The 27,123-nt window shown below is 50.2% G+C and overlaps 1 protein-coding gene across 6 annotated transcripts; it reads right to left on the bottom strand.

The window, feature by feature from the left end:
• Positions 1 to 168: 168 nt before the first annotated feature.
• PLA2G6 (phospholipase A2 group VI) lies at positions 169 to 25,758 on the bottom strand. 6 transcript variants are annotated; one of them, XM_054031667.1, is made up of 17 exons: positions 25,603 to 25,758; positions 20,518 to 20,688; positions 20,001 to 20,216; positions 18,563 to 18,743; positions 16,228 to 16,415; positions 15,393 to 15,489; positions 13,942 to 14,124; positions 13,459 to 13,567; positions 12,901 to 13,062; positions 10,780 to 10,870; positions 8,503 to 8,666; positions 7,779 to 7,929; positions 7,458 to 7,594; positions 5,855 to 6,009; positions 4,959 to 5,126; positions 1,958 to 2,031; positions 169 to 1,721 (listed from the first exon to the last, which is right to left on the bottom strand). In XM_054031667.1, exons 1-17 carry the CDS (start codon positions 25,737 to 25,739, stop codon positions 1,577 to 1,579), a joined length of 2,529 nt encoding a protein of 842 aa, XP_053887642.1. In that variant the 5' UTR covers positions 25,740 to 25,758; the 3' UTR covers positions 169 to 1,576. The 6 variants fall into 6 exon arrangements, with proteins under 6 accessions (XP_053887642.1, XP_053887604.1, XP_053887621.1 ...); XM_054031629.1 differs by having other exon boundaries at positions 20,518 to 20,761; positions 25,603 to 25,727; XM_054031646.1 differs by having other exon boundaries at positions 20,518 to 20,761; positions 25,607 to 25,727.
• Positions 25,759 to 27,123: the final 1,365 nt, after the last annotated feature.

The raw sequence follows: 27,123 nt of genomic DNA, 5'->3' as shown, positions 1-27,123 counted from the left end.
GTGACTGATCCCTTCATACAGATAGAGGGGCAGGATTCTGCTCATATACACATTGGTGTAAATCAAGAGTGACTTCGCTGCAATCAGTGGAATTACACTGGTGTAAGTGGGATTAGAATCAGACCCAAAGCCCTTTGGGATCTTGCAGGATAGAAGACACTACAGAAATACAAAGCTTATGAGGATCAAATGGACTTCAAACCTCCCTTTATTTCACACCTTCTAAGTCTCACACCGAACCCTCTCTTTGCAACACCGCCACAACTGGTTAGTTTGTTTTGCGAGGCAAAAATGTTGTGAGATTTAAAAAACAGAGCGCAAGAACGTGGGAAATAACCCGATGAACCGTGAACTCCAAACAGTTCCTACAAGCAAATAAATTCACCTCTATCAAAAGCTAAACAAGACGCAGAACCAATGAGTGCCTTTTAAGAGCGCATTGGAATTCCCAACACAGGAGGAAGAGCTGGGGAGGGGGAGAATGGAATAGCGGAAATCCATCAAATCCCAAGGGTCAGATTCCTCAGTGGGAAATGATCAGAGAACACAGCATTTAAATCATAGTTATCTTTTTATTCTGTGTTATCAGCCAATAAATGACCCCCAATAAATTTGGTTTAATCTTTGTTCCATGGCTGAAGCAAGAATTTTGCTCCTCATCACGTGACCCCTGGAAGGGAAGGGAGGGGAGGGGTTTCCACTTCTCAGCCCATGAGTGAGGACTATCAGCACAGGCCAGGCAGCAGGAAACATTCATCTGAAACCCGGAAGTCTCATCCCCTTCCCCTCAGGTCTGCTCACATCACCTTAGTGACCAGAAGCTGTTGGGAACTGGGAGGGACACTGGAAGGAGAGATGGGAGGAGCCACTGAGTGGGGAAAAAAGGGCACTGAAGCAATAGAAAGGGAAAGGGGAGCAGTCACAGGCTATAACAGATCAAGGGAAGATCTTCCCTCATCCCAAGGCTGATAATGGATCACAAAAGAACAATCACAATACTTTGGATGCAAAACTACGGCAGGGACTTTACCCTCTTCCTGGCCCCTTCTCCGCCCAGACCCCACCCACCCACGCAAGAGTGGATAAACTAGTTCTCAAAAGTTTGTCTTTGCATCACTTTCAATGTGCTATACAGGGTGGGAAGGGCCAGTACCACAGATATTCTAGGGGAAGGGAGATCTGTTCCCAAGGCTACCTTACAGAAGGTCTGCTCAGGAGGTGGGAAGCAGTGTGAGGTTTGCCCTTGCTCTGTCAGATAGATTCAGGGCAGGGTGATTTAGGGAACACGCCCATACCTGTGGGAGTACCAGAGACTGCACTCTGAGGACAGGGGACTCAGGCCTCCATACCAGTTGTAAATTCCCAGCTGCCACCACATGTGTGGGGGAGGTACGGGGGGGGGGGTACTGCTTCATATTTAATATCTCTGATCCCTGAATTCTTCTCACCAACGTCTCAGTCTGACGGCAAGGACAACCCCTAGTCCAGCCCTTCTACAAAGGCTGTTGCTCCTTGCCCGCTTCCTAAATCACTACTGTCGGGATTGGGCACTGGTGCCTTCGAGTCTTCCAGAGAATCATCGGGTGAGGAGCTCCTGCACCAGCTGCTTGAACTGCTCCTGCTGTTGGCAGATGTAGAGCTGAGTATCCCAGAGTGCATTCACTAGGATCGCATCATTCACCTCATCCAGCATCACGTCAGAGTGCAGCGGTGGGCTGAACCTGCGGATATCGAGATGTCACCAGGTGGGACTGGGGAAGACAGAGGGGCAACAACACAAGGGACAGGCAGGGATGGGGACACAAGCATCAAATGCTGCACCACATGATGCCTGGGGATGGGGACACATGCCACACTCAGGTCTTGAGAGAGGGGGAAAACAACGTGAAGAGAGACAACCAAACAGATGGCCCAGCACCGAGAGAGAGGAAGGGCACCAGCCAAGAAAAGCTCATACCGGAAATAGCGGGTGTCTGTCATCTCACACCAAGCCCTGGCACGGTCCACGGCCGGGCCATCCGCATCAGTGCACTGCAGGGGGAAAAATGCCCACTCTTAGGTCACTGAAATCAACCTAAATGCTTGTATCTCTCTGCTTGTAAAGTCAGGCTCCCTTGGCACTGAGTCCCACTGTACAGGCCTCCGAGGGAGAGAAAACTACATTTTGGAAACTTACCCACCAAATGATGTAGGGGAGCTTTTCTACCGGCCCTGCTGCAGCTCCCCATGGGGCTGAGCTCACTCTTCTAATCCTTTTGGTGTCCCAGGCCTCCACGGTTTTGTGTGCAGACAAAAGTGCAAAAAGGGGCTTTGGCGGTGATTCTAGTTTGGGGCTCTGGGTTCTGAGCCGTGAAATCTCTCGGATTCTGTTTATATTCTGGCTTCTGCTCCAGGAACACAATGCCAGCAGGGGTTGCATTCAGTATGAGCCCTATGAGTTATGCTGGGGCAGCTTTCAAATGAGACCTGAAATGCAGAGCTCATGGCAAATACAAACTCCACAGAGGTTTTCTGGTCTGTAGGTATAAGGCTGAGAAGAGCCAAGGAGGGGTCAAAGTTAAGGTTATTGTGAACAAAAATATTCCAGGCTTCTTTTTGTTGAGAGAGAGAGAGAGAGAGAGAGAGTGTGTGTGTGTGAGTGTCATATCCAATCTTCTTTCTACTATCATAATTTTTATTTAGGAATTTCCTTAATTTGTTTATGTTGCTGAATGATCATGATGGCAATACAGAAGATTTTTCTAAAAGCAAAATACCCCATTTTTCAGGGCTTCATTTTTAAACCAGACCTCCAATTCTGCACCTGGAATTTTGCATCCATAAGTAAATTGCACCCATTTTTACATGCACAAAATTATGCAGCCTAATTTGAAAATTAGGTCCTCTGTGTCCGATCACTTGGAGAGGCTAACCTGGTCAACCACAAACTTTCTACACACAAGATCACCTCTGCCAAGAGACTATACATATAAAATTTCTGGCAGAAAGCAGCTTGTTTGACAAGGTAATGGTGGCTAGTGTCAAAAAATCAGGTTTATAAAGTATCAGAGGGGTAGCCGTGTTAGTCTGAATCTGTAAAAAGTGACAGAGGGTCCTGTGGCACCTTTAAGACTAACAGAAGTATTGGGAGCATAAGCTTTCGTGGGTAAGAACCTCACTTCTTCCGAAAGCTTATGCTCCCAATACTTCTGTTAGTCTTAAAGGTGCCACAGGACCCTCTGTAGGTTTATAAAGGAGTGTTTTATACTCTCAGCTATGGTGTTATTAACACAGCTCCATAACCCATCACACAAACGCTCCTCAGGATTAACTGACAGACTGTGTTTGATACTTACACCACTCTGCCCCCTGCTGGTTATCCTGCCTTCTCATTCGCTCCCAGAGATTATCCACCTAATCCCTTTGCAAATCTACATGTATTTGAAGGATACAAGTGCCAAATAGGAAGAAGAATTCTTTAGGCTGGGCCACCTCAGACCATCTCACCCTAACATTCTGGCTTTCCTGTGACCCCCTCAATGCCAACTGACAGAGGACCACCCATACTGTAACTCCCATAAGGCCTGACATACTCATTGCCCCAGCACACTGTCATAATATGTATGTAAAAGGTGTCATGGAAGGTATCATATGTCAACTGGTGACAAGCAGGTCCCGAAAGTCACCACATGATGTATGTACGGGGTGTAAAAGAGTTATAGACACGTCCTGGAAATATTATCTTGAAATGTGTTTGGGCGGCAGTGTATAAACTCAGCCTGCCTTAGAGACCGGAATATGCATTTACCCACGTGACAAGCTTGGATACAGGCAGAGGACAATGCAAGTATCTTTACATATAAGCTAAACAAAGCCATCAAGCTAAACAAGTGAGGAGAAGATCATTTAACAATCACGGTGGGGGACAGAAACCCCAGGAAGCCTTCCTGGCTCTCAAGGCAGAGACAATAGACTTTGGGTAATATAAGGGGAGCAAAGAGACCTTTTTAGTGATCCATCTCTGAGGGGATCTAAGGTACAGCACCCTTCAAGGCTGTAAAAGTTGGGTCCCATAGTGTGGAGGGCTGGGGATGCTGGTAACTTGATGTGAGAAAGAAAATGGCGCAGGCAAAGATTGCAACTTGCGTGGGGTTTTTTTTGTTTGGAACCACCCATCTCTTTCTTTTGCTTTGTATCTGTTCTTTGTTAATAAATCTCTTCTTGTTCTATTAAAAAACCATCTCAGCGCTGTGTGGATTAAAGAGAAGTGTGAGTCTTCAGCTAATCTAACAGGCTGATGTGTGCTCTGTCCCCATGGAAGGAGCGAATTTAGTAATGTCCGAGAGTGTCCAGTGAGAGGGGCCAGATGCTGCAGGGAGATGGCTCTGGGGAACTCGGGTTCACTGATTGTTACCTGCAAGGCAAGGCTTTGACTGATGGAGTTTAGATGAGTTTGCTGGTCAGGCTGGTGTATCAGGGAACTGACGCACACAGGGCTGTGCAGCAGCAAAGCGCTCGCTCTTGCTAAGGCAGAGGGTAACACAGTGGCTCACAGTTCTGGGTATCACGGGCACGGCGTGACAAGTCACATGTCACTATTCAACCCACTTTCTAAAGCATGAGAGGTTTTTGCTGCAGCAATTTGGACTCTCCAAAGTTTAGAGAAGGAGGGATTTAAGGAGGCTCTAAGAGGAGGAATGACGGCAGCTGGGATAGGAAGTGATTGTAGACATCTTGCTAGGGAGTAAGACCCTTGTTATTGAGCTCCGTAGGTTGGGGAGTGGTTCATGGAGCTCTCTGAATAGATGTCACAGGTGATCCCCACATCCTCGCTGGAATTTAAAGGGTAATAGCCTAAGTCCCAACTGAGCATCTTTTCTTTTTTAAAATAGTACGATTTAGCATCAGAAACCACCTCAGGTGTCCCCCCTGCACCACTCCACAGCTTCATCCCATCCACCCCACCCCCCATTACTCACACAATCCACCACCATCTTGCCCAGCTCTTTAGCCCCAAAGACTGTCTTGGCCAGCTCCCAAGGGTTGGAGGGGCGGAAGACATCCACGGAGCTCACCGGGACCTGCGGAGGCCTCCCCGTCCCAAGGGAGACCACCACTCCCAATTTCCGCACCTGCTGGCTCTGCCCCTTTGGAGGATGGAGAAACCAATTTTTGTTAGCATGAATCCACAGTATTACCCCCTAAAAATACACAAACAGGATGGGGGGGGGATTCCTAAGTTGCTGTCCCCATTTCATTGCCCAGATCCTTGAGCTGATAATACTGGGGACCTGTATGGATCAAGAGATTGAGGATTACATAAAATCACTCCACATTCCCCACCTCTCCTGCACAATAACTTAGACACATGCCTCGCCCATCCTGAACCAGAACCCTCTCCATTCCCCCCCCCCCTAAGTCTTCACTGCCAATCCAGCCCCATGTCAGAAGTGACTGACAGTCATCAGCCTCTGTTGAACGTCCTATGTGGAAATAACTGGGGGGGAATCTTGGCTTTGTGCCTAGAGCACAGCCGTCAGCATCACACAAAAAGCCATCGCCACATTGGCATGAACTGGCCCTATCTGTTGCTTCCTCAGAGAGGCTAAGAACTGAAAGAGCCACAGACAGAATGAGCTGATCCTCTGACAACAGCCAGGTTGGAGCACTGTGCTGGGGAGATCCGGGGAGCTTGCAGTGCCGTTGTTTAGGATGCACTACCTGGTTGGTGGCTAAATACAGGGCTCTGATCTCAGAGAGCCACCAGTTACAGCCCCCTTCCCAGGGAGGAGTCATTTACAAACCAAACCCCACTGTAACGTCATGTCGGAGAAATCCTCTGGGTAGTAATTAAAGCCCTAGGATTTACCCTCACCTTCTGGCTTAGGGACTTGTTGTACTCATGGATCTCGGTCATGGCATCCAGGGTGGGGTTATTGGCCAGCAGCCCGCCATCCAAAAAACGCCCGATTGGTCGGAAGTACGTTGGGGCGGCACCACTGCAGCGGGCAGCCCGCCACACAAGCTGGTCTGTGAAAACATGAGACAGCGCATAGGACTGACTGACTTTTTGCGTCACCACGGACAGACAGACACACTGCTGAATGGTGAGGCAAGACAGAGTAGATTTCGGGGGGAGGAGAAAACATCTGTAATTCCAGAGACCCCCTCCGCCAGTTAGTTCTGCCCTCTTTCTTCATAACACTGAGGGCTTTGCCTGGATTCACTGGAGAATCATTGCTTGTGTAAATGACGGCCCTGCAATATCCTCCCACCCATCTCCCCCTCCCACCACCATTCAAGCCTCCTTTAAAGATACTGGGCCAAATTCATCCCTGCTGGGACTCCATTGAAGCCAGCAGGGTTACGTCGGGGATGAATTTGCCCATTGTATGTAATAGATCCATTCACTAGCCCAGGAGGGATGGAGATGTCCCTTTGGAACCCATCCCCATAGACAGAGGCAACGCATAACTGGGGGGGGGGGGGGGGGAAGGGGGCACAATTTAAAGGCTCTGGCGAGGGCAGGCATGTGACCACCCCACGCATCACCTCTGGATCTACAAGCGGTTTCTAAACGGACAGCAGGGCAAGCCCCACTGCTCTGCGAGGGGAGCAGTTTCCCCTGGGCAGAGCCCTGCTATAGGAGCGGGAGAGTAGCCCCTGCCCTGGGAACAGGTCTGGAGCGTTTGTCACAGGGCAGTCTGCAAAGCAGGCATGGGGAAGCGCTGGGACGCCAGAGGCAAGGAAGGAGAAACAGCCCCATGTAGTGGGGGGGTGGGAGGGGCTCAGCCCACAGCCACACACCCTGCTGCTTCCTCCCTCCCTGCGCTGCACAGACATATGGTGAGTGCCGCCACCAGGGGGAGTCTTTGCCTCCTCCCTGCTGGGTGTCCCCGTGAGAGGCAGCCTAGGCCTTGCCCACCCCCACTGCCCTGTGGGGCAGAGTCTGCAGTAGCCCCTCTGGATGTTGCTAAATGGAAGGCAGAAATCTGGGGGGGGGGCACATGACCCTGCCTGCCCCCACCCCCACGCATCGCCTCCGTACATAGATGCAGGAAGGTGTGTCCTCCTGACCCCTTTCCAAAAATCTGGTGGCCCTTCTGCACCACTCTTCTCCCGCTGAGCCAGGGAGAGTGGCTGCTGAATTTGCAGAGTGGCAGAACATATCCCCAGGTGGCTAGGCCAGCACGCTACAGCTTATTGCAGCAGGAAACCAGGAACAGTCAAGGCAGGACAGGTGAGAGGGGACACTAAGAAACTTCCACTAGGACCAAGCTCTAAGGATTGTTAAAGTAGAGAATAACCCACTGCCGGGACATACCATTCTGCTCTTATGATGGGTAATCCACTATTGGGATGTACCATTCTTCACAGAGAGAGGGGAGATGGGGCAAGAATCTCTCTCTCTCTCTGATAAAGTCCTCTTCTCTGCCAGTCACTTGGACCAGTGGACTCTGGTGCGTGGAAGCATTTACCTTCTGGTTTGGTCAGTGGTCTGAAGGGGTCTGTTGTCTTGACATCAGGCTTGTTTTTCGTCGCTGGCGCCTTGTAATTCCGGAAGAGGTGGAGCTCAGCAGGTTGCCGGTCACACAGGGTCCCTGTTACTATGACCCTGTGGGAAATGAAATGAGAAACAAAGATTAGTGTTGAAACAAATTTGGTTAGGCATCATCAGCCTCTGAATCAACCTCCGCTTCCTGATCTGGTCCATGGCCTGGCTGAACGCTTCACCACGGAGCCTGCCAAAAGGAGGGGAGTGAACAATCTCAGCAAGTGCAGCCGCAGCTGTGACCCACTTGGGTTTCTGGACGTCTGTCATTTTGGTGTGCTCTCCAAATTCCCTCTTCAGGAACTCATCCAGGGGCTCCGACTCGTATGGCCGTGACCCTCGGAACACCTCATTCTTCATGCGGAAGTACAGGCAGCGCATGTAGTCCACCGGCTTCCCTGAGACACAGAACGGCATTAGCTGTAACCAGCAGTGGGAGGCAGACGGAAAAGCAGAACCAGCCAGACCCAGGGGATCAGAGCTCAAATTCCCCAGGGTCGGGGGAGATCTGGCAACATCACACACAGCCTCTACCTGTGCCTAATCCTCTGCATTAGGCTATCGGAAAGCCTCTGAGGGAGGAGGGCAAGTTCAGAGTGGACTCCTCAGGATTCTCCAGACAATAACAAAGAGCTAATGAATCTGGTCATAGATCCTTGGTGGGAAGAAGACCAGGAACACCTCGTTGCCAAAAACACTGCCTGTTTGCTGTGTGACTTCCCAAATTCCAAACAGCAGGTCAGACCATTTCCCAGGAGGAGCAAACACTGATCAGAGTTCTGGCGTTTGTTTGTTAATAAATCCCATTTCCCTTTCAGCTGGTAGCAACCTCCCAGAGCGATGGGCTCACAGAGCTGCAGCCCCCACCTTTCCTGCCTGCCCTGCTCTCCACACACCGAGGAACCATTCTGACCCCGGCTTAGCAATGGCAGTGCCTGTGGGTCGGTGCTGCCACCCCAGTCGTCCCTTACCATGTACAATAGCCAGTGCCAGGATCCCTCCTGTGCTGGTCCCTGCGATCCAGTCAAAGAGCTCCCTGATTGGCCGGCCAGCAGCCTTCTCAATAGCAATGAGAAGCTGGATGAGCACCAGGCCCCGGATGCCCCCTCCATCCAGACACAGGAGGCGATCATACCTAGAGAGGGACCAGGAGAACAGGAAGATGGGGGCTAGGTTATGCATTAGAACATACATATGCTCAGCGCAGCAGACAGGATTGACGTTCCTCTATAAACTGGCCTCCTCTCAAGCACCCTGAACCCCCACCCCGATGCCCCAACCTCTCTCCCAGTACCTCCCTGCAGCCCCTCAAGTGTCCCAGCTCTCCTCCCAATTGCTAAACCCTCCTGCAACCCCAAAAGCACCCAACTGATTTCTCAGTTGTCAAACCATCCTCAAACACCCTCTTTTCCCTTTCAGGTTCCAAAGCAGCCATCCACCACTATGAGCAGCTCCCAGACCTCACCTATCGCCAGTTTCCTGAACACTCTATTTTCAGATACCGTCCACTGGGAAATCAGGGGGAGTTGCCCAGGCTAAACAAGGTCTTTCCACAAGGTGTGGGATATTGGATTTGAGATCCGCAGCCTCACACAGACAAAAGAAACTACGCTGTGGAGAGCCGCCTTCCTGTCTCCAGATGTAGCACGGTCTTATATCCCCAAAGAACACATCACTGCTCTGTCAACATTGTGAACGATTTCATGGCTGATCATTTTAGCAGAAACACCCAGCTAACGTGCCTTTCCCACAAACTCAAATATCTCTCAGGCACTAAAATCTCCATCTATCCCAGCCACCAAAACCCCTACGTTTCCCCTGAAACGTCCTCCACAATGCAGTTACATGTTGCCATGACAAACAAGAGACAGCAGCACCTTGGTAGCGAAAGGATTGATCTCCAGATGGTGTAAACTGGTGTCACCCCACCCACTTCAATGATCAGCAGTTATGTGTTGTTAGGGGCAACAGTGCATTCTTGTAGGACACAGAATGTCATCCCCTTCAATGGACCTATGCTGATTTACACCAGCTGAGGACCTGGCCTTTTACATTTAGATGCATTGTAAAATAGAGGGAATTTAATATTCAAATGAATTACACTGGGGGCCCAGCATCTTAATCCCATTCCTATTTAATTCAACAATCCCTCCCCCTCACACTCTTACCAGAAGCTACCACACAATTCCCAATCTGCTGCCCCAGCGTGCCATGGAAACCAGAGGCCTTGCTACAGAATTTAGGGCCAGCTCAATGCCAGAGTCCTCGAGCCTTGGTGATACCAGATCTACGCACATCTCATAAGAACCAGGAGGAGGAAAAGGCCTTCAGCCCCTCAAGAATGACAGGGACCTGCTCCTTTCCTCTGGCCTCTGACAGGCCTGGGCATGCAGTGTAACTTCTCCCGATGCCCTGAGTTATGGCTCCCAAGTTGGGCAGGGCTCTGGTATAACCCATCCTCTTGGTGGGAGCTATTTCCCTTGAAGACGGGGATTCATTGATGAAGTCCTTCCTGCTGGGTGTGTTTTAGTACAGGTTTTGGAACAAATGGGTATAGCTCCCAAGCCTTCCATTGCCCTTCCACAGCTGTGACTGTCGCCAGCCATTCAGATTCCTTCTCACCAGTACAGCTTGTTTTAATACAATATCCTTTCGAAGCAACAAAGCATAAGCAGGACTGGCCACCCTTTTGATTTGCTGAGGACAGTTTCCTTATTTCCCTCTTCCGCCCAGGACCCTGCTACTTGCTCTCCAATCCTGGTCCCCCAACACTCCCCCTGCACTTCATGCCATCTTTGTGCATCCCCTCCCTACCCCACACAAGATGGATGCATCACAATGCTGCCAAACCGGTGCAGCAATTGACGCAGAGCTTTGCAGCCATAAAGTCAATGTGTCGGGCTGGGCTAAAGCCTGCACTAGCTGCTCAACAGCATTAAATGGCTGATGGTGGGGGCAGAAGTGGCAGATTTTAATCGCCCAGGTTGGGTTCCATTAGGGGTGTAGACCAATGCGTGACTCTGGGCACTAGCAGGGGGAGAGGAGTCACACATGGGCGTGCCGCGCATGGGACTTTAGTCAATGATAATGAGAGCAGAGAACCTAACACACACATGCGCCCCCGCATGGAACTCTGGATTGTTCCAGGAATGAGGGTGCCACACATTACGGGGGGAGGAAAAAGTCACTCCCCCCTGTCCCTGTATTCGAGCCGTGCAGTTGTCTCATGAGCTCCGCTCCTCGCTTACGTTCTCTTTGCATCACTGGCAGAGTCCACGACATCCGGCGTCTTCAGCAAGTGGCCAAGTGCTGTGGAAATATGGATGATGCTCTCATAACCTAGAGAGGCACAGACAGACAGTGGGAGAGAGAGACACACATTTAGTGTCGTAGAGGGAGGAGAGGAATATGCATGAACAGGGCCTTCGCTTCACCTGGGGTGCGAATATTTCCTCTAGGGTCTCCTGCATCCCTAGAGCTTCCCCACTGCCCTCTAATCTTCTACCCTATCCCTCTAGTTCCCTTTCCCACCCTTCTGTCCCTTATCTCAAAGAGCTCAATGGCGGAAAAGATCTTTCGTGTCTGTCCCTTCCCTGCCAGCGCAGACCTGCTCCCTGCAGTACAATCTAAAGTGCTTCAACGTCCCAAACAATGAGGCTTCCACCACTTCCCTTGAGAGATTCTCTCTCACTTACACAGACCTCACCATCAGGAAATACTTCATAACAGCCAGCCAAAGTTTTACTGTTTTATCCAAGCGACATCTCCCTGCTATTTAGGCCCTTCTAGCACTCCTGAGGGACAGATACTTGTCACATTGCCTCAAGTCATTATTTAGCAAAGCTTTACGGTTAGTGGGTTCTCTATTGCAACAAGCCAAGTCCTTACTCATCACTCCGCCTTCTCTGTCCTGTCCCCCGGTAGCTGGTTACTGACACGGATACATTCCACCCCTCCAACAAAGGCCTCGCACCGTGTTATAGCAAAACTAAGAACTTCAAGTTCCCACCCCATCAAACAAGTTCTTTGCCCCTCCTCCCTTGAGCAGACAAGTCACTGCATGCAGTGCCACCAATTCACCCCTTCCTTAGGCTCCATGCCAAATAGGCTCAGAAATCAAATCCCGGAGAGCAGGCAGCCAGAGAGCTTTCAAATAAAGATGCAGAGGCGCAGATGGACCACCAGAGTAAGACAGAGAGAAGACAGGTCCCAGCAGCCGCAGGAAATGAGAAAGAAATCTAGATTTAATCCTGGGAGATAACCAGACATGGAGGTCTAGGAGCCTCCCCATTACCCATCTGCAGCTGTATCCCAGGCCACAACCTGGGAGGGGACGGGGGAGCAATATGGCCCAGATGAGGTGCCAGCCTGTGAAACCAAACGGAAAACAGGGGAGGAGAAAAAATACATTATTGCCAGCGGCTAGGAGGAAGCAGTGAATCTCAGCACTGGGTGAGGTTTCTCAGCACACACTCAGGTCCCTGATAAAAACAGCCCTGTTCTGTCAATATATCAGAAGACTAATCCTGGAAAGACACACCCAGACCTCCACCACTCCTGAGAGAAGAGAGGAATTCAGCCCTGGATTTCCCTCCTCGTACTACTCCTGGAGGTACAGGCACACTTGCTGGGGCGAGATTAATCCATTTTCTCTAGAGACACCATACAGGAATGGTGCTAAGCTTGGAGTGAGAATCCAGGGTGGCCATTTCTTCAGAGCAACAGAATTACAGGTAAGTAATTCCTCCTTTTTTGTCCTTCTATCACACCCATCGCTCCATCCTACCAATGAGACCCTATCACTGGCTTAGAGAGAAGCCCCTCTGCTGGGGTGAGAAGGGAATTCATCTTCCACATTCATCTATCCCTAGGCCTCAGCCTTTCCCGCCACTAGTTTTCAGCCTTCAGGATCTGGGCCCCAGACACTCCGATGTCTCATTCCTCCCCACCTCTCCCCCACAGCCAGGATGCCCCATCACCAACAAAGACTGGAAAACTCAAGACAAATTTCAGCTGAGCTTTCTTTTCTGCCTCTCCAGCTGGATGGAGGTGGGTGTCTCACCATAGGTCCCAGATTTATTTCAAGGGTGTGTGGCCAGTCACCCAAAAATACTCCTCTTTGGGCTGGTGCACTACAGGGATGTATCCAAGAATCCAAACAGACCTATAGAGTTTTACTGGGGAAAATAAGAGAAGGGTAGACCTGATCCTGGGAAGAACGGGAGCAGGCTGACAGCTACTAAAGGCAATGAGAGCTGGGAGAGGGGATGGAGCCACAAAAGTGCGGGACAATCCAGAGAGAAGATCTCAGAGAAGACTGTGAAGAGAGAGAAGGAGAGAGTGAGAGACAGGGCCAGGGAGGGCTTTACCTAAACTGTGGCCGTTGTTCCGTGGGAGCGGTGGTCTTTCCGGGGAGGTGGACAGCGGTGGTGATGCTGCGGATGCCATGTGGGGGGATTCGGGGCTAGGTGGGTGGCAGCGTTCCGTCCCTACCGTTTGCAGCAGGCCTAAGAGCACCTTCCGGTTAGGACCTTGTGAGGTGGGGGAGTCGCACATATTAAAAAGAAAATCAATACACAGATCACAGGGTCATTCCATACACCCCAGCAAGCCAGTCCTGTGTGTACAGTAACTGAGGGATGGGAAGCGAGGTAGGGATCATACTTTGTGCATCCTTCCACAACCAGACTTTAGGGCTTGTGCTTTGTTGGGATCCCTCACTCTGCATTTTACAGCTGCTTTATGGGGTAGACGCTGCACACTCAGTGTGCTCCAGGACGGGGGGACTGCACCTTGGTGGTTCAGCTGCCCTGCCTCTCCCCATCGTGCCCCTGTAGCATCTGATAGCATGGCTTGGAGAGGGGCAGTATCAGGCTTTCCACTTCTACCTCCTGCTCCCTTCTTCCCCTCTTCTGCGCGCAGCTCACCTTTGCTAGTCCTGGCAGCCACCAGCCCTGGGGTCTCTCCAAACTCATTGGGGATCTCAACATCTGCTCCAAACACAATGAGGGCCTTGATCGTCTCCAGGTGGTCTTGCTGTAAGAGGGAAGAAATCTCTTGTCATAGGCAACACTCCCGTCATCCGCCTGCCACCGCCTACTTTGCTGGGCCCTGTTGCTCTCATCCTTGGGTGCTCCTGCTAATTAAGAGCATCCTGATGAATTCATCTCCTTCACATCACTTGAGGGCCAGAGCCTGTGATGTTCCTGGTGTGGGCACCAGGACAGCTGGACCGATTGAACCCAGCTAGAAGCATGGAGGAGAGTAGTTGTGCATACTAACCCCTCTCTCATAAAAAAGAATGGTGGGGGGCCTGCTCCATGGTGTTCTTTTCATGTCCTGGCCTGGAAGAAAAAGTCTCCATCAAATCCCCTTGGAAGTGCAGAACCTGCAGCCTGGGAGAAACTCACCTTCATGGCCAGGTGCAACGGGGTGTTGCCATCCTGCCCCTTGGCATTAGCGAGAGCCCCATGCGTCAGCAGCACCATGGCACTATCAAAGCGCCCCCGCTTGACCATGATGTGCAAAGCCATGTCTGCCGTCTTGCTGACAGAATTCACGTCACAGCCAAACTCAATCAGCAGCCGGGTCATCTGTGTCCCAAAGCCATAGGGAGAGAGGGAGAGAAGGCAACAAGGAAGCGTGATAGCTTCAGAGCAACAGCGTGGGTGGGCAAACTACCCTGTTCTTCCTTAGGCAGAACATGCCAGGCAGTGAGTGCTGGAGCAGCTGACGATAGCAATGGGGAGAAGAAACAAAGACTAGTGTAGACAAGGCCTAACAGTTAAGTGTCAGCTACAAAGCCCTGGGCATCTGTATTGCGACAAGGAGGATCTTGTGAGGTTTCTCTAACACTTGATACCAAAACAGCTCTTCACTTTAATGGCATGCTTCTGAGCGTCTCGTTTGTGTCTTACAACGAAACACAGGAATGGGGCCTAGCAGAGCCAAAGCTAAATGAAAAACGTGATCCCATTTGGGCTAAAATCTTTGGCACATTTGAGGGAAGATTCTGTGCAGATTTTGCCAAAATCCCCCCGTTCATTTCCACTGTCACACCTTATGAGCTAGGCAGTTTCAAGCCTGTTCAGTACTTGACTGGGAGACATCCAAAGAGAACCCAGATGCTGGAGAAAGGAGTGCTGGCAATTCAACAAGAGGCACTCTCCTCTCTAAACTAGGCCTGAATCAGTGCCCTGGTATGGCATCAGGGGGGTGTTATGCCAGCTCCCCTGGTATTTTTCACAAGAATTCGGGGTATTAGTCCTAGTGGGCAGGCCAATTTCATCTCTGGGTGATTATAACGTGTCTAGCTAAAATTCCCCTTCAGTGAGAAGTTATTCTTCTGTTTCCTGCCTTAGAAACTGCTATATAATGTTGATGGCACAGAATGGCTGCCATGTTCCACCCCAGAGGTGACCTTGTTGCAGAGGCAGCACTAGTACTCCATCAGAAAGAGAGCGAAGGAGAGAAAGCTGGCAGTCCGATAACCATGGGTACCCAGTACCAGGATCTGCCCACTTCACTGTGAGGGTCCACAGCTCTCTCCCCCCACAGTGGATAGCACTGATTCTCTCAACCAGCACCGTGGGAAGCGGCCTGGGGAAAGAAGCTGCTCTACCTGGGAATCTGAGTCGTGGGTGACCAGCGACTGTCTTTTGGGTGGCCTGCTGGGTTACTGTGCTGTAAATGGAGTCACACACGCAGCAACATGCAGGAAGGTGAATGTTTCCAGCTGGGGGAATTAACGGGGGGAGGTGGGGAGCAGAATTTCAAATGAGAAGAAGTGGTCCAGTGTGACTGCGTGGCGCGCTGGTATGCCTGTCAGTTTGCCTCTCTGCCTGGCATCAGCTCTGCTTACCTCAGCGTTTTTGGCCCAGTGGAGCACAGCTGCTCCATAGCGGGGGTCCTTGAACTGAACTTGATTGACATCCACTTCAAGAAGGGCCCGCACACACCTTCGGGAGGAAATGAGATGGAGGCATGGAAAGGGAACGGTCACGAATGGGGACAAAGACCCCAGCCTGCCAACAACATGCAGATGTCAGCACATCCTTGAGAGCCCACGCTGGGGAACTGTAGGTTAACAGCCCGGAGGCTCTGTGACCTGGGCAGGCCCCTGAACAGCAAAGCATCCAGTGCTCCCTGCTCTTAGACAGAGGAGGGGCTAAGAGTTAACGTGCTACTAGGGCTACACTAGCAGAGAGGATAGCAGGCACCGGGAGAAGATACCTGGAATCCAGGCCGTTGGATCACGCCCTGCTAGCGAGGCAAATGGACACTGGGAGGGAACAGAGCATTAGTGCTAGGGGGTGACATTCTCAAAGGCAAACCCACAATGGTAGTGGGCACACAGGATCTGAGCATGTGGTGTCTTAAGAGTGCCTATTCTCAGAGAGGCAAGTGAGCACTAGGAAGGGGCATGCTAGCCAGGCATCAACCACGGAGTTCCATTCCAAGCAAGGCGAACGGGTACTAGGCGGAGTCTCAGCCAGCGAGCACTATCCTGCTGTCACTCCTATCCCAGCAAGATAGGCAAGCACTGGGAAAGGGAAGGCGAGTCTATGCCAGTCAGTGATACCCTGACATTGTTCTCAGCAGGGTGAGCAGGCACCCAGGGAGGAGCACATGGGCTCCAAGCCTGTAGGTGGGGCCCTTCACCTGTCTTGTTGGAAACGGAGCGCTGGAACACTTACCCCTTCTGGGAGTACTTCACGGCAGTGTGAATGGGGTAGCCCAGTGTCCCCATGACGTTGCACTTGGCATGGCATTTCAGTAGAGCGAGAACCACATCCTCTTTGCCCAGCTGGCAGGCTAGGTGCAGAGGCGTCTGCCCCTGATTGCTCAGGTGGTTCAAGCCAACAGATGGCTTTTTGCCCAGGAGCTGAAAAGACATTGAACAGCAAAATCTCTCTCTCTCCAGGCTCTGAGGACTGCTCCTGGGGACAGCATTTGACTCATCATAAATGGCATAGCTTGTCCCCATCCCCTACCCTAAGGTCACCCCACAAGTCCATCCTGGTGGTTATTTAAACTCTCCTTGTTTGTCCAACTGGGAAGTCTATTACTCCACCTTGCACTCTCCCCTTCGGCTCAAGCTTAGGTTAGAGCCTGAATCCAGATCCTGCTTAAAGTATAAACAAAATAGAAATGTTTTCAAGACTTTGGTTTTGGAAATGTCAAACAAAACAGTGTTGCCAGTTTGTTTGTTAAACTGAAACCTCCTTCCCACCCCACCCACACTCTGCAGGAAACCCAAACCCACCAGAGAGGCAGAAAGTGAATCTGCACAGTTTAATTTCCCTGTTCTTGCTGATGCAAAGGGTAAACAGCGTCCTGGGGGAGGTCAATCCAGTTTCAAATCTCAGGGCAAACCCATTAAGCTGCTATTATTATAGTAACATGGAGAGGCTGCCCCGTTAAATCAGGATTGTTTTTAGGGTCCCTTAAAAGGTCCAACACCCTAGATGTGGCGAGGCCTCCTCATCCCACCTTCCTGGTCACAAGTCAAGAAAACCCCCACGGTCTGTCCCAAAACTCTCTCGGACTCCTCCAAAGTCCAAGACCGACATCTAGAAAACTACCCAATCCAAAAGCCAAGAAGTAGGAGAAATGGTGAAGTGCTGCAAGCTATCTGGCTATGGCCATAGAAATACCAGCACTGAAGCACCTTCTCTCACCCCACACAGATCACCAATGACCTGCCATAGAAAGAGAAAGCCAGGAGGAAGACAACTCAAGTGGTGCTGGTCAGATCAGACCAGATGTGATCAGATACAGCCAGACTTGGCCCTGAGGAATTTCTACAAACCTAGATCAAGGCTGTGAAGGAGGCAGAGCTCCTCCCTCTCCTCTGTGACAGAGGCAGCAAAGTCAAGCCCAGCAGAACATTTCTGGACTGCAAATTGCACTGAGAACTCAGTCTGCCCCCACTCGACTCCAGAACCTCTTCTCGCAAAGAATCAGCCTCTTTTCCCAAAACCCACCTCAAAGTAACTACAGACCAGAAACACACACAGCTCCATCCAAGGGTTTGGCCACCTATCACTCTGAGCCCTGCTCTTCCTGCATGGTATAACAATAGAGAACAGCCAGAAAAAAAGGTCTCCAATGCCACCTGTCAGTGTCCTGTCTCCTTCTCCATCAAGATTCAGGCCCGGGCACAATGCAGAGACAGCACTTGTCTATGGACAGCAGGCAGTCATCCCACAGAGCAACAACAGAAGCACATCTGTAGCCCTCAAGTCTATACTCAGACCAAATCCAGAGGGTAGCTATGGGCACCACCAAAACCTCAGAACCAAAATCCTTAATCTTAGCCTGTGTAAACACATTGTACTCACTAACCCTTCAGATCAGCAGGAAGGAACCACGTTGACTCAGTCCATAAGGGTCTAGATTGTCAAGCCAGTCTGGCCAACATACCATAGTAATTAAACAAGGACCCAGAGGAATCGTGATTTGGTCAGACTCTGTCCACAAACAGCTCTGACTGTCATGTCACCTGAATCAAGGGGAGGCAGGTTTAAGGACGGACTCTGCAGACTCTGAAGAATGAGGGGAATTGGTCAAGCTAGCCTTTGACCCTCAGCCACCATGAAAGGCCATGAGAAACTTGGTTTGGTCTTCCCTTTCTTGCTTCCATGGTGCCTATAGCAAGGGAACTCTTGGCCTAAGGCCAGAAGTAGATGCAAATAAATATAGTGTTTTTTGATGTACTCGTTTTGCACCTCAGCCTGCTTTACTCCTGTCCCAGAGCACTCTGGGCTTTAGAGTTCAGTCCTGGAGAACTCGGCAGTCACACAGACAGCAAAGTCCCTGAAGTGGGGGGGGGCTGAGATCAAGCCAAAGATTTGCACCTTCCTGTCCTCCTGCAGCAGCAGATCTATCTGGTTTTTTCTCCTCCAAGTGTGGAAAGCCTTGATTCTATCTCCTCCAGACGTAGAGCGCTGGGTTCCTTTCTCCCCCCTCCACCCCGCAGTAGGAAGAGTACCCAGCAGCCAGCTGTAAAACCCGCTGCTTCCCCCTCACCTTTATGATCTCAGGGTTACTCCCTCGGACAGCATAGTGAAAGACCGTCTCCCCATTTTTGTCGGTGACATCCAGCCGGGCATGGCACTCCACCAGCTCACACAGACACTCCATGTTTCCCTTCCGGCAGGCGAGCTGCAGTGGGGTACAGCCATCCTCGCACTCTGTGCTGTTCACACAGCTGCAACACAAGAGAGTAAACAGGAGGGTCCCTGCATTCAGTACAATGCCCTCCCAGAGGTTTGCATCAGATTCCCTAAATTACTGTGTTAGAACTAACTGTTTCATGTACTTGGTGTTTATGAAAGCAAGGGGCTGACAGCCCATGGAAGAGCATGGGGAAGTGCTGTGCAAGATTCCTCCACTCACATCCCTGCCATCTAGTGCCTCCTGGTATTCCAGTACTGGAACCACCAAACAGCACTGCTAACATTCCTTGCTCCTGATGTGCAGCATCCTCTGCTAGATTGTACCCAATGACCAAGAGGAGAAAGCTCCTGCATTAACCCCTCAGTCCCTGAGCTATCCAATTCCTAATTCCCCTTGCCCACACTGAATGTTTCCCCAGATCAATGCTGAAAGGGAATGGGGCATCTAGGCCAAAGTGATTTCCAGCACTTTATTATCCAGAAAGACAATTCCTCTCCCTTCTTGTTGCTTATGTAACATGCCTGCACAGTGTACCGCAACCCCCTCTAGTGGCTGGTCCACATAGATTATATAACAGCCTTACTACTGCTACAGGCTAGTAGATTTACTCCTTCAGCTCAAATGCAGGAGGTTGGTGCTGAAGGTAATGAGCTCAAAGCCCGCTAGCAACTCCCATGGTGAGTGTTAGATTTATACCCTTCAATAATGGGCGAGCAGCAGGTTTAAAACAAACAAACGGAAGTATTTCTTCACACAACGCAGAGTCAACCTGTGGAACTCTTTGCCAGAGGATGTTGTGAAGGCCAAGACTAGAACAGAGTTCAAAAAAGAACTAGATAAGTTCATGGAGGATAGGTCCATCAATAGCTATTAGCCAGGATGGGCAGGGATGGTGTCCCTAGCCTCTGTTTGCCAGAAGCTGGGAATGGGCGACAGGCAATGGATCACTTGATAAACCTGTTCTATTAATTCCCTCTGGGGCACCTGGCATTGGCCACTGTTGGAAGACAGGATACTAGTCTAGATGGACCTTTGGTTTGACCCAGTGTGGCTGTTCTTATGTAAGCAGTTATCACACCCATCATTTGACCAAGCTAGGTATTTAGGCCACTATCTGCCAATGGAAGTTGCAGGAGCCAAGCTCTTCCAACAAGCAGCCTACTTTTATTTATTTAGGGGCTGGAATATGGATTTAGGTGCTTGATCTTGAAAGCATGGGCCTGAAGTGCACTCCTGCCCTGAGCTAACTCCTAGTGATACTCCTTCAAGAGAGCTCCTCAGCCCTTGCCTTAGGATGCGATTGTGTCGGAAACTCCCCGGAAGCTCTGTCTCCACTGCCACATGCGCCAGGGACCAATGGGGGTGGTTACGGAAACAGTCGCTCAGTTGCTGGAGGACCTCCAGCTGCAGGGGTTGTGGTGAGCTCTCGTAGAAGGGGCGCAGCTGCCTGGCATACTGCTCAAAGCGCTCAACGGCTTCCGTCTCATTGTCTAACTGGAAGAGCCTGGAGAAGAATAAAGGGAATGAGAATGCAGCCCAGCTCCCCTCGATAGAGGCCAAAAGCCAACCCTCCTAGCACCAGGGAGGCACATTGATTGTCCACACCCTAGTGCTAGGCATTTCTCCTCCCTCTTGCATTCACTCTTAAGGACTCCTCACCCAGTTGGGCATCCTGTCCCCAGCGACAGCACCTTCAGCCAGAAAGACGTTTCCATTCCCCATGCTGCCACTCTCCCTGTTCTCAGAAAATCTCCACTCTGGCTCCAAAACATAACCAGAAGAGGAAAAGGTCGTCTGTCACTCACCGAAAGGCGACCAGATGACTCTGGGAGTTCACCAGCAAGCAGTCCCAGGAGCGAGCGTTTTTGTTCTTGTACAGGATCACCCTGTCATCCTCTCTCAGGCGTGTGAGAGCCACATACTCTGCCAGGTGCACCTCCTTCACCCGGTAAGGGTTTGAAAACAGGTTGCTGACACTGTTGATGGTGTTTACAATTCGATCAAAAAACTGCATCTTTGGGGGAAATCAACTGTCCGCTTCCCCTCACCCTGGAAGAAATCAGAGTCCAAATTCAGCCTAGGTCAGTACCTTCCCCCACTGCCCATATCTGGCAAAGCCACGAGAGTTCCATTCAGTGACCTTAACCCCCAGCTTCCCAGTCCCTACCCCCAACACATTGCCTCAATACAAGTCCATTGACTCATGTATTCCATGAGACAAGATATGCCATCCCTATCCTCCCTCAGAAAGGTGTGTAATGCGGAGTGAAGGGTGAAGAGTTGGTCCCCACATATCAGCTGAACAGATTTCTAGCAGGCACTGCCTGGCCCTGAAATTTCAGCCTCAGTCAGGGTCAGAGTCCCATTGTGTTGGGTGCTGTACTATGAGATGGGCCTTGTCCCAAAGAGGTTACCATCTACACAGACAAGGAGTGGGAGAGAAAGGCCAAGCCTAATACCTCAATTTTACAGATGGGGAACTGAGCTGCAGACAAGTCAAAGTGACTTGCCCAAGGTCACACAGGGTGTCTGTGGCAGAGCCAGGAATCAAATCCAGATCTCCTGAGTCCCAATCCAGTGCCTTAAACATAATACAACCATAAAAGGAGTTGAAGCTCTTAGCTAAGTCCTCAGCCACCCCTTGCAAACTACGGCCATGATTTTGCCTTATTCACATTACCTCACCGACATCACTTCTGTCGCCTCCCTCAACCTCCATACTAAGACCCCAATCCTGCAAACATACTGACTTAACTTTACTACCAGTGGGACTACTCATGGCAGTAAAGCCTAAATATGCCATTTTTAACTTGGACCACATGGAGTGGTATGAAACAGACGTTTGGAGTATAAAATTAGTGTTGTGTGGAAGTAGATGGCCATGGGCGTGGCCTAGATTTGAAGTTGACGGTTATGTTGAAGTGTGTCCTGTTGTATGATTGTTAATGGAGAGAATTATTTGTTTTTTTAAGGGCAAACTGTTTGTACAGCGTTCATCATTTTGGGAAGTTACTGTCTAACATCTGTAGTAGACTTAATTTAGGTGATGAAATGAAGAAGTCTGTCTGCTAATGTGTTGTAACAGCTGCTCGTGTATGGAGTTACAAGTTGCATATTTTGCGCAGAGGAGGAAGTTGGAAGAGGCAAATACATCATATCGAGGGGGAGGCAGAGGAGAGAAGGTGAAATCATGGCTGTAGGTCAGATGAGATGGCTGAAGACTTCACTAGGCATTTGCTGGCTTTTGGTTATATGGTTATAATATTTATGGAAGTCACTTAAACAACCTTAACTGTTTTTTAAGGAAGTTGCCAGGTTTTTAAAGTCTACATGAATGGGGATAGTCATACAGACAGCTGTCCACCTTGATACATCCCCTTCCAGAGCCCTCATGCCCACGCACTGAGTCCTGAGTCAGTTGGCCTGGTGGCCCCCACAGCTGCAGTCCACCATAGCCATGTTCCCCATTCTCTCCATGCATGGCCCAGCTACTCTCCATACTATACATAGCCTTGCTCCTCTGCCCACAGCCCTGACTATAAAACATCCTTGGTCCCCACCAAGCTCCCCACTCTTCCACCACATGCCGCTTTGAAATATTGGTATGTATTGACACAGACACATAGTGTCGGTTAAATCTTTAATTTAAATCTCTGAAGAAGGGAGGAGAGAGAGTCAGTATGGATCTACGAAGACAGTACATTACATGGACAAAAGTTTCTTCTGTAAGTAAACTTAGGTCAGGTCTACATTACAGATCTATATCTAATGACTTCGCTCAGGGATGCGAAAAATCCACAGCCCTGAGCGACACTATACCAACCTAACCCCCGTGTAGACAGAGCTGTATCAGTGGGAGAGTTTGTCCTGCCAACATAGCTACTATCTCTCAGGGAGATGGATTAACGCCACCAAGATAAGCTCTCCCATCGGTACAAGAGCGTCTTCACTAAAGCACTGCAGCTGCACTGCTGTAGATGAAGACAAGCCCTTATTTTTTTCCTCTACGGATCCTGCTTCCTCACACATCCACTTGAAGAGAACTGAGGTGTGCTCCTTACTGAAGAGAGACTGAACCACTCCTCTCCTGTGTGCAGCATTCAATCTGATCACAAATCAGTATATAGTGCTTAGAAGAGGTCTGAGTCAGGCTCTAGGTAGCAGCCTTCCAGCTCAACGGTCTGCATGTGAGGAATAGATGCTGCAGTCGCTGCTAGACTCCAGCAGAAGGGGTGTTAAGTCCTTCTGGTACAGAAGGAATTCAGCAAGGACATAGCCTGAGAACTGAATCTGATCTGCTTAGATCACCTCTAAACTGAAAGGAATGGCCAGCCACCCACCCACCCTCAATCTTGAGGATTTCCTAAAAGACTTTGCCCTGACAATGAAACAATGGCCTCTCTTCACATCCACTGTGTGCAGCCAAGCTAAACCCAGAAGGTCACAGGGTTTAGGAAGAATATTGGCTTAGAAACTACCTGATTTAAATAAAAAAAATCAGACCACCACACAAGAGTTTGGGAGGCTGGTTTAGGACTACTTCATCCTTCTGAAAATTTGTATAAGGATGACATCAAAGCCTGCAGTTCTGTAATTTTCTTCACACACGTTATAGCCATAAAATGATAGATGCAAGAAAAATCAGTTTCGGTGAGGCTCTAAAGGACCTGAGGAGGATAGAGTTCAATCCCATGAATTTTCAAGTTATGATCTGAACATGCAGATTCATCAGCTCTTTAATATACTGTTCCCTAAACGATGACAAGGGACCGAGATGGGTTGCACCGGCATGTGGAAAGCAGAGACAACAGCCAAGTGAATTTTGTTTACATCCCAGGAGAACCTTAAATCAATCCAGGGCAAAACCAATTCTAAAATAACTGGCAAAGGGACAAGATTGGAGTTTCAGAGGCCCCTTCTTCTCAAACAAAAAGCATCCTGGATCAGAGGACGCCTTATCTCTCTTGCATTATACAGACTGTGGCTATCCACCGTGTGATTTGTCAGGGAAGGGATCCCTGAACCCTGACATCTTCCTCCATCTTCCAAAGCAGAGAGAACTGAATGGTCAGAAAAAATCCAAATCTAAAAGCAAGAAAAAAGATCAGCTAGTTTCTACTATGTATATAATTTAGACTAAAAACATCTTAGCCCCAATACAAATGCCAGCTCAGGGAGAAGACTGGGTCTCAGAACCTCGCAGGCTGGCAGAAAGAACAGCTGAAGGGAGTGATGGAGGATTTTATGCCCTTGGTTGGAGAATGTCCAAAGCAGGTGGAATTGACAGAGGGCTTACAGGTATTTAAAAGGGTGTCATAAGGAGGAGGGAGAAAACTTGTTCACCTTAGCCTCTAAGGATAGAACCAGAAGCAATGGGTTTAAACTGCAGCAAGGGAGGTCTAGGTTGGACATTAGGAAAAAGTTCCTAACTGTCAGGGTGGTTAAACACTGGAATAAATTGCCTAGGGAGGTTGTGGAATCTCCATCTCTGGAGATATTTAAGAGTAGGTTAGATAAATGTCTATCAGGGATGGTCTAGACGGTATTTGGTCCTGCCATGCGGGCAGGGGACTGGACTCGATGACCTCTCGAGGTCCCTTCCGGTCCTAGACTCTATGAATCTACAGCGGGGGTAACCCATCTACACTACGGTTCCTAATGTTGCTAATACACATGGAGCTGAACTGGTGTTAGCAATGAAGGGACATATTTAAAAACTTCCTTCGTGTAGGCAGGGCCCCCCAGCTCTTTGCTGTAACCATTAGACAATGGTCATCCCTTTCCAGCAAGAGGGGGAAGTTAGCCAGGTGAGTTCAGCTCCTATGCACATAACTTTTTGGGGAAACCTAACAGCCTAAAAACAGGATCTACAAAACAAATAGCAGGACAAGGGAAATTTAACACAGCATTTCACCATACTCCCAAAAGAAATCTCAAATAAACCCCAACCACTTCCAAGTTGGTGAAAAACAAGAGATAGAGGGGGAGCAGAGGAATTTCTGCTAGTCAGAGATCTTTTTTTTTTATTCAATTCTAGAAAAGAGGAAAAATGCTGATTGGAGAGAAGGAAACAGAGCATAAGCACAAGATAGACCACCTTATGCAGGTTGTTTATCTTTTATCCCCACCCATCCAAAGAAAAGATATAGGAAATGAACTATATGCAAAAAGAGGAACAGAAAACCAGTTCAACACACTCACACACACCAAAGAGGAAAGCAAACAAACATGAAGCTGTGGCTCTTTTGTTCCTTTACTAACAGCTGACTTCCCTCTAGTCTGTCATTCATTTCCAGGAAGGGCATGTGGGGTTTTCGCTGTGCCCCAAAGACACCCACTGGCCTCGCTGCAGTTTGATCTCTTGTGTCGAGGCCCTGCACTGCACCTGCGCCATCCTTCCAGCTGAGGCTGGAAATTCCCCCTTCGCAGGGCCACTCGGCCCCACGCCTGCCCTGGCCAGAGCAGGGTCAGCGTTTTATTCCCCTCCGCCAGGCAGGGAAGGAGGCAGCCCCACGTGGGGCGCGCAGGGATCCAAGCAGGGAGCTGTGGCGTCGTGCCACGTGCTGGGGTGGGGAGCCGCCCGCCTGGCAGTGCCAGCCCAGGGGAACCAGCGCCAGGGGGCAGGCCCGGGGGGGGTGCAGTGGGAACGGGGCGGCGCTGAGCCCAGCTCCCTGCACTGCACCACTGACCGGGCACCCCCGCCCCCGGCAGGGTTAGGCGGGCGCGCGCCCTCACCGACGGACCTCGAGCCCGGACCTCCCGCGTGCTCGGGCTGCTGCTGCTGCCGCCGCCACCGCCCAGCCCACTGCACCTCGGGCCCCCACAATCCTTAGCGGGAAGCCCAGGCCCGTGCCCCTCCCCCAGACTCGCTTATCGCCCGAGTCACTTACCCACCGCTCACTGCTACCCGCCCGTCAGTCGTCACCAAAATGGACTGCAACGTCACGTGATCCCCTCTTCGCCAACCACAGCGCTCGCTCCTCACGCTCCCGCCCCGCCCCGCCCCCTGGCCAATCACAGGCGCCATCCGATCTGGGCGGGGGAGGGGGCAGGAGCTGGGGCCCGGATGACTTTTGTTTTTGAACGCCCTGTCCATAGTAGGGTAGGTCCGCCGGCGGCCATGTTTGAGCGGGGCGGAAGTAAAGGCAAAGCCTGATGGTAGCGTGACAGGCATCTTTGTGAGGAGCAGAGGACTTCCTCACACCCACCCCCCCTTAAAGAGACAGTGACCTGAAAACGTTCCCCCATTTCCACTGAGCCGTCATGACTCTCCCGTTCAGTGGCAGGGGGAGGGCTCTAGATTCTGTGCTGGGGGGAGACCAACCTCCTGCTCTGGGCCACCCCTGATTTCTCTGATTGGACAAGTGCCACTGCATGGCTCTGAGGGCTGCACAGCACCCCTGGCCCTGCACCCTCGTTGCAAAACATCCCAGAAAGAATTAATTGTCCTTTCCCGCCCAGCTCGAAGCATGAGACCAGCCTCGTGGCCAGTCTCATGCTTCGAGCTGGGCGGGGGCGGGAAAGGACAATCAATTCTCCCCGGGATGTTTTGCAAATCTGTTTTTTATTTCCCTACATTTTTCTGTGAAAATGTTTCAGTTTTGGGTAAAAAAAATGTCCAGTGTCAGAAACTGTTTCTGTCTTAAAACACCCAGAACCTGAAAAACGACCCTTCCTACCACAGACAGACCTTTCTACTGAACGTCTTTCAGGTTTTGTATTTTGTCAACCACAATCAAAATGCTCCTGCTGAGCCAAAAGCCCCTGCTCTTGAAAAAAAAAAGGGCGCGGTGGGGCGTTAAGTAAAATATTTCAATTACCTTTCCTAAAGTCATAGATTTTAAGGCCAGAAGATGGGTCATCAGATCATCTAGTCTGACCTCTTGTAGATCACAAGCCATAAAATGTCACCCAGTCACCCCTGTACTGAGCCTAGTAACAGGTGTCTGACTAACGTATATCTTCCAGAGAGGCATCCAGTCTTGATTTGAATATAACAAGAGATGAAGAGCTCTAGTCACTGCGCCAACAACATGATGTCCAGGCTGAAGTCAAAAAGACACTTTTTACAGTGTTGCCAACTCTCATGATTTTGTCATGAGTCTCATGATAATTACTGTTTTCCTTAATGCCCCAGCCCCTGGAGTCACATGGATATGTGATGATTTCAGCCTTCATTCTGAAAGAAAAAGTAAATTTCTAGCCCTCGTGGCTGTGGAGAAAGCTTCAAAATGTGACTCCAATGCCTGCTAAAGCAGTGGTTCTCAACCAGCGATATGGGTACCCCTGGGGATGCACAGAGGTCTTCCAGCGCTACATCAACTCATCTAGACAGTTGCCTAGTTTTACAACAGACTACATAAAAATCACTAATGATGTCAGTACAAACTAAAATTTCATACAGTGACTTG

The sequence above is a fragment of the Malaclemys terrapin genome, chromosome 1 (assembly GCF_027887155.1).
Source record: "Malaclemys terrapin pileata isolate rMalTer1 chromosome 1, rMalTer1.hap1, whole genome shotgun sequence".
Lineage (NCBI taxonomy): Eukaryota > Metazoa > Chordata > Testudines > Emydidae > Malaclemys > Malaclemys terrapin.
The sequence above is the reverse complement of the archived record's forward strand: the minus strand, read 5'-3'. Positions and strand labels throughout refer to the sequence as shown.

Bases quoted from the DNA above. Each gene is read 5' to 3' on its own strand.
- PLA2G6 (XM_054031667.1), bottom strand. From the start codon at position 25,739: ATGGCGCCTGTGATTGGCCAGGGGGCGGGGCGGGGCGGGAGCGTGAGG. The intron at 20,689-25,602 runs GTAAGTGACTCG...CACCATCAACAG, and splicing joins CGGGTAGCAGTGAGCGGTGG to TGTCAGCAACCTGTTTTCAA. The intron at 14,125-15,392 runs GTAAGCAGAGCT...TTTGGGACACAG, and splicing joins ACTGGGCCAAAAACGCTGAG to ATGACCCGGCTGCTGATTGA.